The sequence below is a fragment of the Octodon degus genome, unplaced genomic scaffold, assembly GCF_000260255.1.
Source record: "Octodon degus isolate 3935 unplaced genomic scaffold, OctDeg1.0 scaffold00004, whole genome shotgun sequence".
Lineage (NCBI taxonomy): Eukaryota > Metazoa > Chordata > Mammalia > Rodentia > Octodontidae > Octodon > Octodon degus.
The window spans coordinates 5378032-5388256 of NW_004524580.1; the positions used below are offsets into that span (position 1 = coordinate 5378032).

The window sequence follows — 10225 nt, forward strand, 5'->3', positions numbered from 1 at the left end:
TGCACTTTATAACTTCTTAAACCATGCTGATGACTATGGATTATTTTCATTCTTTACAGACTAGGCCTTTCAGATAAACTGCTGTAGTCACTCAGACAGTTATGAAGATGTCAAGTGACTCCTCAGTTTTGTGATTCCACTTTAAGTGTCCCCTTTTACTTATCTAATCCAAAATATATACATTTTAATGAATGTTTCCAATTTCGGTACTCCACCTATACTCATGCAATGTATTTTCTTTTTCAAAAATCTCTAAATATTAAACCATTGAACACATCATGTTTTCTGTCAATGTGTGTTTTGAAAAAAGACTTCATTTAGTGGGTCTTAAGCTTGAAAGAATTATACCTGGCTAGTGAGTTCTTTGTTTCTTATTCACACATTTGATGCTAAAAGCAGGTTTTCTTTGTGTGTGTGTGTGTGTGTGTGTGTGTGTGTGTGTGTAACTCCTCCTGTAATAAGATGCTATATAAAGTTGTGTTGTCTATATCAATGAAGCAGCTTTAGAAGAAAGCTTGCAGAGACAGCAGAGGAAGATAGGACCTAATTTTTCATGTCAGTTTATCTTTGAAAGAGTAATGGTTCTACAGTTAAAAGAGTGGTTGCTGAGTCTCAGTGCCCCAGGTACTCAGGTACTGAGGGTTTACCTCTTCACCATTATGGGATTTCCCTGATGAACTGCCTCTCATAAAGGAACTATGTCTAGTACAAAGGCCAGAAGGATTCTAATACTTATGAATTCTTTCTTCTTCATATTTATTTTAGAATGTCTACAACTATACAGTAAGACAGGATTTTTTCTGTGCTTCTAAAACAATAACATTTTCCTGTTCTAAGTACCTCTTAAGTAAGTATTTTCAACTAGATGAACAGAGAGCAGTACTCTGGTAATATCTGTTGGTTGCTCTGTTGAGTTATAGCATGCTCTAGGTGGGTGTGTATGTGAAACAGGGCTTTTTATACACAAATAACTTGTGACATTACTGTCAGAGGATAGCTTCTCAGTGAAAGTCTGTATGCCTTGAGTTTTGAGCAGAGAATCTGTTTATTGTATTTGTATTACTTTTCCTTAGATGCTATCATCACCAGTGGTGCTTTTATCCAAAACTGCAAATAACAATTAAGATAAGAATGTACTGAAGTAGCTCCAGTGTGAATAATCATATCTCTGGATAATTAATCATTCCAGTGAATTCTGCATATAAAAATGCATTCAGCTGTGAACGCATCCCAGCTTACAACACAGGAATTTCAGAATTCCTGCCACATGCTGTGTTCTGCTTAAGACTCAAAATGGCCTCTTCCAAGTTTTTAGGCAGGGCACCTTGAGTTCAACTTTTTACTCTTGTTTATCTTAGTAAATCAATCATACCAGGGTACATGGCCAGGACTGTGCTATACTTCTATGGGAGAACATGTAAAATGCACTGACCAGGTTGTTGGCCATTTTATGTTATTTTTCCACAGTGTCAGGATTTTATAGATGAGTTTAAAATTTTCATCTAAATCATTGTTGGGCCATTCATGAAACTCAAAAAAGGTCAAACAGAATGGCATTCAGCATCCATGATTATGTGAATCAGGTTCCCTCATGTATTGGTTGATTTCTGTTAAAAGATGTCAGACTTAATTATGCTATGCATAATTAAAGCTTAAAAGTAAGGGAGAATCACTCACATTAAATGGTCCATTAGTAAATCATTATTGCTAAGCAATAATGTAGAATACCAAATAAAACCTGTTATTCTGTGATCTACTCATAGAGAAGACTTTATAAGCAATGAGATAGCAGAATTGTGTCAATGTTAAAATCTCAGTGTACTTCAGAATGGGCCATGCGGGAGAATGCGTGGACACTGCTGCCATTCTGTGGACACTCAAATTCTCCTTTCAGATTACACAAGTGCGAGGGAATATATTTGGCATTAGACAAATCTATTTCATGGGGCATTGCCTTTATTTATTTAGTAAACATCTGAGATTATGTGTGCTTTTCTGTCTGGCCTTCTCTGCTTCACCCCATTACCACCAAAGCCTCTGGACATCATTTGAATACCAATTTCTAGGACATTTCAGACAGTATGATCAATCCTTAGGGGGCTTGTAAGTGCACCTATTTTTTATCTTGACTTTCCTGGGTCATTGAAAACATTGACTGTAATACATTTTGCTTTGGCTATTATCTGTCATGACATGAATGAGACAGTGATTATGGCTTACTCAGTAAGTGCTGGGCAAGAAGGCCTATTTGTCTGATTGTCATGAATGGTGCAGGGTCATGAGTAGATGTCAAGACGAGAAAAGTCAAAGCAGAGAAGAAGGCCATGGTTCTGAAAGGTGAGGGAAGCCACAGATAGAAGCGATGAATGTAGAGTCTGGGATCTGAAATGACTGTTGGAAGGGACAAGGGAAGTCTAAATGGGAATGAAGTAGGCACAAACAATATTTGATTAAACAGAATATCTACAAATATAGTGTTCCTAAAATTAACATTAAGACTTTGAAAGTCCTTCCAATATCAATTTTGATATTATTGCAGGTGTTTGATATGCATGCTAGTTACATCTTAAAATTTCTCCCAGAGAAAAAGGACTGAGGGTTATCAGATAGTAGATTTGAGAAATGGCTGACCCAGGTGAATCACTTTGTTATCTCTTCCTTTCCTCTTAATATAATGATATTCTTTTTCCATCCTTTAAAACTTTTCCTACAAAATCTTCCTTTTACTTCAAAGAATCTACCAGATTACTTGAAAATGAAAAGAAGATCTCCTTATAGCCATTTCTCAAATGTATTATTGAAAAGCATGGTAAAATATCTGGGCAGCATATAGTTAAGAGTCTCTAAGGTTATTAGTAGTTCTGAGTTCTGAAAGGATATTAATCTAGGGGATTAAAGATTTCATGACTTGAATTAGTGTAGAAAAAGTATTCCATGTGCATGAGGTATCCCGTGTAATTTTACATTTTAAGAAATAGTTGTAGTTACATTATGTTATTCAGTATATCCCGTTTGAAGTAATAATATTATTAAAGACATTTTAATTTGTTCAAGCAATCTATAAATTAAAGATAAAAGATTTTTGGCAGAAGAATGGCAGATGTTTTGGCAAACATCTGGGATGAGAAATAGTGAATTCTCAAGCTAATATTTTGCTGTAAAACATCACACAGACTTTAGCTATTGTCTTGTTCTTTTGCAGTGGATACCATGTAAAGCCAGTGTGAATTTGTCCAGTTGTTTCAGAGACAGTGAGCCTTCTGGGTAGAAATTAAAGGCAAACAAATTATGGCACATTCCCCAATATTAGTTCGCACTTATTCCTGTTTAAGACTGAAAAGCAGCATGGAAACCTGTGCAGTGTTGAAGTCTTCAGGCAAAGGCAGATGCCGAATCCCACATGATACATAAATGAGTTCTGTGGTGGACAGGTTAACCTCGGAAATCTTGCCAGCTCTGTAATTATGATTATGAATGTGTCACATGTATTATACTTTTTTATAAATTAGGAGTAAGATAACAGGTTGAAGTGCAATCTAGATTATTAAACAGATTGTGGATAAGCATGTTGTCTGTGTGACAATATTCAGAGTGTAATTCATCTCACGCTATTTTACTTCATCAACTTTCCTTCTCTTTTTGCCATTTCTTTTATCCTCTTCCTGTTCCACTGCTTTGCCTATAGTTCCCTTCTTTCCTCTTCTTCTTCCTTTTCCTCTCCTCTTTCCTGCTCTTGATCTGTGTGTTCTAGTTATATCCCCTCTGTCTCCTTATCTCCTCCTTCCAATTCTTCTTTCTTCCATCCCTCACTCCCTTCTGGCTCCCATCCATTTATTTTTTCCTTTCTTCTATTCTTCTATGCTCTCTCCCCTTTTCAATTTCCATCAGCCTTTGCTCAAATTAAATAAAATATATACCATGTTGCCTGTATCCCTTTTCCATGTTTGCCCTATTATCTATACTCACTAGTTGGTGAGTATTGCATAACCATGAACAAAATAAGGACATTTCTTCTCCCCAATGGCAGGTGTTAGTCATGCAAGGCCAGCATTTACCACACTGGAAGGGCTGGATCTTTTTAGTGTCCTTTAGTCACAGTCATTTGGATTTAGCTGTATAAGACTTTACTTGAGCTTTAGTGTTGCCATTCTGGATGATTTGATTGCCTTTATAAAGTAGATCTATCCAATGTGACACTTGGTCCATGAGTCTAGTAAAATAAAATATTTGGGACAGCCATTGCCTGTATAAGAAAGGCCTCATATTTAGTCTCCAAATTTAAAAAAGAAAAAAGAAGAAAAAAGAAAACAAATGAATTGAAAGAAAAAGAATGGTAGGGTTTTGGCACATGGGAAGAGAACCAAAAGTTGGAAGGGGTGGCAGGAGTAGGGGACAAAAAAGAATTGGGATGGGACTGTGCATTTGGGTACTCATTATGTAATGATAATAAATATATTACTTATAACAAGGCAAGGATACACATCACCACTCCCATTCAATACAGTTCTGGAAACATTAGCCAGAGAAATTAAAAAAGATAATAAAAAGGAATAAAAGACTAGAAACAGGGAAGTTAAAATTATCATTATTTTCAGGAGACTTGATACTCTACATAGAAGAACACAAAACTCCACCCAAAATGTAGACTTAATATCAAAATTCAGTAATGCAGAGGTATACAAAGTCAACACTCAAAAATCAATAGCATTTATGTACAAAAGCAACATACTTACACAGAGAGAAATTAGGGAAAGTACACTTTTCATGATAAAATTCAAAAAATGAAATACTTAGGAACAAGCTAATAAAGGACATAAAAGATTTATACATTAAACATTACAGTACTCTGAAAAAAGAGATTGAAGAGGATTTCAGAAAATATAAAGATATGCCTTGCTCTTGGATAGGATGAACCATTATATTGAAAATAGCCCTACTGCCTAAACTGCTCTACAGATTTAATGTATCTCAATCAAAATACTATCAACATACTTCACAGCTCTAGAGAAAACATTCCTAAGATTCATTGGAACAAAAAAAAACAAACAAACAAAAAAAAAGATCTGGCATAGCAGAAGCAATTCTGGGCAACAAAGATGAGTCAGGAGTTATCATAATCTTTGATCTGAAATTGCACTATAAAGCTACTGTGATCAAATTAGCATGGCACTGGGAAAAGAACAGCCCTGAGAATCAGTGGAACACAATAGAAGATGCAGATGCAACCCCAAACACATTCAACCACCTTACCTTTGACAAAGGAGCCAAACACATTCACTAGAAGAAAGATAGCTTCTTTAATAAATAGTGCTGGAAAAACTGGCTTTCCACCTGCTGAAGACTAAAACTAGAATCCATGTCTATCACCATGCACTAAAATAAAGTCCAAATTGATCAAAGGTCTTAGTATTAAAATAAAAACACTAAATTTACTGGAAGAGAAAATAAGCTGAAATCTTGAAGACGTGGGTGTAGGCAGAAACTTCATGAACAAAACCCAGACTGTCAGGGAAATAATATAAAGAATCAAGAAATAGGATGTCAACTTATTAAAAAGCTTTTCATAACAAAAGAGATCATCAGCAGAGTGAAAAGACAACCCACAGAGCAGGAAAATTTATAGCCAGTTGTCCCTCAGACAAAGAACTTATTCAAGAACTAGTAAAGAATTGAAAAAAAAATCCCCTAAATTCATACAACAAATCCAAAAATGGGCAGCAGAGACTAATACACACTTCTCAGATGAAGAAATTCATATGACAAATAAACACATAAAAATGTTCAACATTATTGATCATTCAAGAGATGCAAATTAAAACAGCAATGAGATGCCACTTCACCCCAGAAACAGCTACTATTAAAAAACCAATAACAAATGTAGAATGGGCTATGGGGAAAAAGAAACCCTCTCCACTGTTGGTGGAAGTGTAGACTGGTACACCACTGTGGAAATCAGTGTGGAGATTCCTCAAAAACTACGATTGGTGATGCCATCTATTCCCCTTTTGGTTTGTTTCCCAGAAAACTTTAAAATATCACACCACAGCAATATAGGTTTACCCATACTTATAGAAGAACAGCTTGTGATAGCAAAAACTTGGAAACAACACAAATTCCCATCAACTGAGGAATGGATGAAGGGATCTGTTTTTTGTGTAATGGAGTTCCATACAGCCACAAAGAGAATAACCTGGAGACTTTTGTAGGCAAATGGATGCAACTCAAGATCACACTCATAAGTATGTGTAAATACCATATTTTCTCAGCAGTTTGAGAAACTTACTGAGTAAAGAAGATCTAAAATGTACACTAGGTATTGTGAATTGGGAAGAAACTGTTCAAATGAAAAGATAAACTGTGATAGTGGAAAGAGAAAAAGAAGAATGAGAAAAAAATTATTTGTACATAAGATAATTATGATTGCTATACAGCTAGTTTCTCTTAGTTCATTGAAAAGTAATGTTTATGTTAATATTGTTTGTACAAAATATCATGCCTAGATCTTGCACTCTGAATAACTACTACAAAGGCAATAATATGGAATATATTATTATAGTTCTCCTACTAATATGTATTGAAACTCTATTGCCATTTTTCTCTTTAAAATAAAAATATGCAATCATTATGTACTTAAAACATTTACTAATTAAAAATAAAGACAAAATGTAAATACATTCTTTTTAAAAGGAAACCTAACCCTACTAATCTGAGTATACTTAGAAATAGGAGTGTTTTGAAATAATTAACATCTGAATAATTTTAGATTTTTAAAATTAAGTTCAGTTACATGGCGAATTGCACAGTGTCTTTTCAAATGACTCTAATTTTGCAAAGATCAAGGCATAGACCTGCAAATATTGTTGTACTTATACAATTTCAGATTTATTGATTATAATCTTACTTTTTTCCATTCATATTTCATTTGTATTAAAAATTGCAATTTTCAGGTGGTCACGGTTATTCAGAATTTTCTCCTCATCCATTTTACTTCTAGGAAGATAAGTTTATAGCATTATTATGGTTTGTGTCCAGGTGTCCCTCCAAAGCCTCATGCAGTCTTGGGGAGGATTCTAGAGTTTGTGAATAATTCTTGAGCCAATGCTGGGATTACGGGTGTGAGTTCTACCCCTGCCCTGTGGCAGATAATCTGCATACACATATAAGGAGGTAGAGAGGCTGCCGGCTGCTGCAGCTGCTGCTCCTCCTTTTGCTCTTTGCTGTTTTCTGCCTCCATGAACAGCTGCCCTCTGCCATGTGCCACTCTGCCTTGGAGCCAGCCGAGTATGGACTGAAACCTCCACTAACTGTGAGCTAAATAAATATTTCCTTCCTTCATGTTGGGTGTCAGATATTGTAACCCAGCAATGAGGAAAAGGTAACCAAGATAGCTATATATCTACTACACATATAATTATCTTGAGAACAGCAAATGGCATGATGAACAATTCCTATGCTCTTTTTCCAGGTGAAGACCCAGAGACAAGAAGAATGAGAACAGTTAAAAACATAGCAGATCTGAGGCAGAATTTAGAGGAAACTATGTCTAGTCTTCGTGGGACTCAGATAAGCCACAGGTTTTTCTCAATTTTGTGTATCTTTGGACAAATGCAGAAGGAAAGATTATTAGCAAGCCATTTCCTTTTCTTATGATACAAAGAGGACTCTTTGGCTATCCTTGCCATTGATACATTCACATTTTATGCAGCAATTAGCGATTATCCTTAAACTAAGACTCACACCACCTCCCCAGGGACTTGGATCCTTCCCTTTATCCTTAAAATTTCCCTTTCGTACTGACTTAGCTATTGCCAACTACTGCATCATCACTGGGGTTTTACATACTTGCCCTAGAAAATAGGGGTAGAAAATATTCAAGCATGATTGTAGTTAACATCCAAAAAATATTTAAGATGGTTATGGAGATTAAGGATTTACTGAGAAAATTAGATGATTGTTCTATCCAAAATGTAATGATGTAAACAAAAAAAAAAAAAAAAGGGGAGTGAAAAGCCCTCTGCCCTTCCTTCCTTCCTTCCTTCCTTCCTTCCTTCCTTCCTTCCTTCCTTCCTTCCTTCCTTCCTTCCTTCCCTCCTTTCTTCTCTTTCTTTTCTGGCTGGCTCAGCCCACCCTGGGGGCTGGGTTGACATGGCATGTGGTGCTGGGGATGGAACTGCAGTCCCCGAGTTTGCCTAAGTTTACCTAAGCAGGCACTTTAGAGCACTGATCTATCTCATAAGCCCCACATATTGATTTCTGCAGAGGTGATCAGAGCCACAAAATGATCCTGAACATAAATCAGCTTTTTAAATAAAAGTCATATTCTCCTAAAATATGATTTCTTCAACTCTAGGTTTACTTGTCTTCATGCATTTTGAGAATTTGGTCCCAGTGGAGCACAGTATAGCTATTTCTCCATTTTTTTGATAGCACCCTGGAGACAACATTTGACAGCACTGTGACGACCGAAGTGAATGGAAGGAGCATCCCCAACCTGACAGGTCGACCTACGCCCATGACCTGGAGGCTCGGTCAGGCGAGTCCACGGCTGCAGGCCGGAGACGCGCCCTCCATGGGCGCCGGTTACTCCCGCAGTGGGACCAGCCGGTTCATCCACACCGACCCCTCTAGGTTCATGTACACAACCCCTCTCCGCAGAGCCGCTGTCTCTCGGCTGGGAAACATGTCACAGATGGATATGAGTGAGAAAGCCAGCAGTGACCTGGACATGTCTTCAGAGGTGGATGTGGGTGGATACATGAGCGATGGCGACATTCTGGGGAAAAGCCTCCGGTCCGACGACATCAACAGTGGGTGAGTGGCCCCAGAGAGGGCAAGGAGAGGAGAGGGCGGCAGGGTGCACTCACTCTGGAAAGATGTGGATGTTTACTTGCTAAATTGCTAGAAGGATGAGCAATCTGACTTTGCTTTGAGGTGTTTCAAGACCTTTCCTCTGCTCATTCATGGGAAGGAAAACAGCGAAGGTTTCATCCGATTCTGTATGCATTAGAAACCATTGCATCTTCTGTTCTTAGAGAAACACAGATGGCCTGTGTAGTTCAGAGTGACTTTCACATGCTCCTAATTAACAGATTTTATACTTAAGGGCGTAGGAAGGAGACAGGAGGAGTTTTGCCCAAATGCTTGACTTTCATTTTTGTCTCAGGCTGCCTGCAACTGCTTTGAACAATAAATATTTTCTAGCATTCTTCAATGATGTACTTCCAATTCTTGTTTAGCTATATACCTCTAATTTTAATTGGCTTGTTCAATCTATTCTCTATTGATGGCATTCGACTACTTTAGCCAGCATTTCTACTGCTGGGTCAGGTACCTGACACAACATATTAAAGGAGGAGAGCTTTAATTTGGCCCACTTTTTAATTAATTAATTAATTTGGTACAGGGTCTCACTATGCAGCTCTGACTTGCAGCGACCCTTCTGTCTCAACCTCCCCAGTGCTGGGATTATAGATATGTGCCACCTCGTCCGTTTCCCATGTTTTAAGGGGAGTCAGGCCATGGTTCACTCATGCCAAGACAGAAATATCTTGGCAGAAGGACAAGATTCAGCACAACTACTTTGCTCACTGCCACACAGGCCAGTAGAGGAAAGAGAAAGGGATGAAGGAGGGGGTAAAGCTCAAAGCCACAACACATGCAGAAGTGTCCTCTGGGCTTCACTTCAGGTTTGGAAACCAAGCAAATTAATACTCCCACCCATCTGCCACCACACAGACTTAAAAAAAAAATCTAAGATTCTTTCTTTGTTTTCCTTCTTATAATCAAGCAAAATACTGTGGTTGTATTTTGTAAACCTTTAGTGTACTTCAGCAATTTGAAATAGTTGGTTCAGTCAGAGGCTGGGCTATGGTGGAATGCATTCCATATTCTACTAAAACTACTTCAGTTAATAATTGTGATAGCATTCTGTGGTCCTTCTGTCATCTACTGCACTAGGGTTACAGTGCATTAAATACTTTGTCTCACTTATCCTACCCACTCCCAATACCAACAGAGCATGGATAATTTACACATACTTGCTCACAAAGACATGAGCTTCTAGGCTCCTGCTGTGCCATGTGGAGAAGAAGGCCAGAGTGCACTAGACTCAGTTGTCTGTCCATCTGCCAGAGCTGGCGGGGCACACCTCTAACCCCGTGCTCTGGGAGGTGGAAGCAGGAGGATAACAAGATTGAGCAGAGCCTGCTGTGCAGCTCAGTGACTT

General features: G+C 37.8%; 1 protein-coding gene across 3 annotated transcripts in view; it reads left to right on the forward strand.

Annotated features, from left to right (window-relative positions):
• Nucleotides 1–10225, forward strand: part of Nav3 (neuron navigator 3) — a 432474-nt gene that overhangs the window by 253037 nt on the left and 169212 nt on the right. For all 3 annotated transcript variants that reach the window (XM_012515124.1, XM_004623749.1, XM_023716139.1), the window contains exons 10-11: nt 7466–7574; nt 8428–8811. In XM_012515124.1, coding sequence (XP_012370578.1) covers nt 7466–7574; nt 8428–8811 — 493 coding nt within the window. The remainder of the gene's footprint in view (nt 1–7465; nt 7575–8427; nt 8812–10225) is intronic.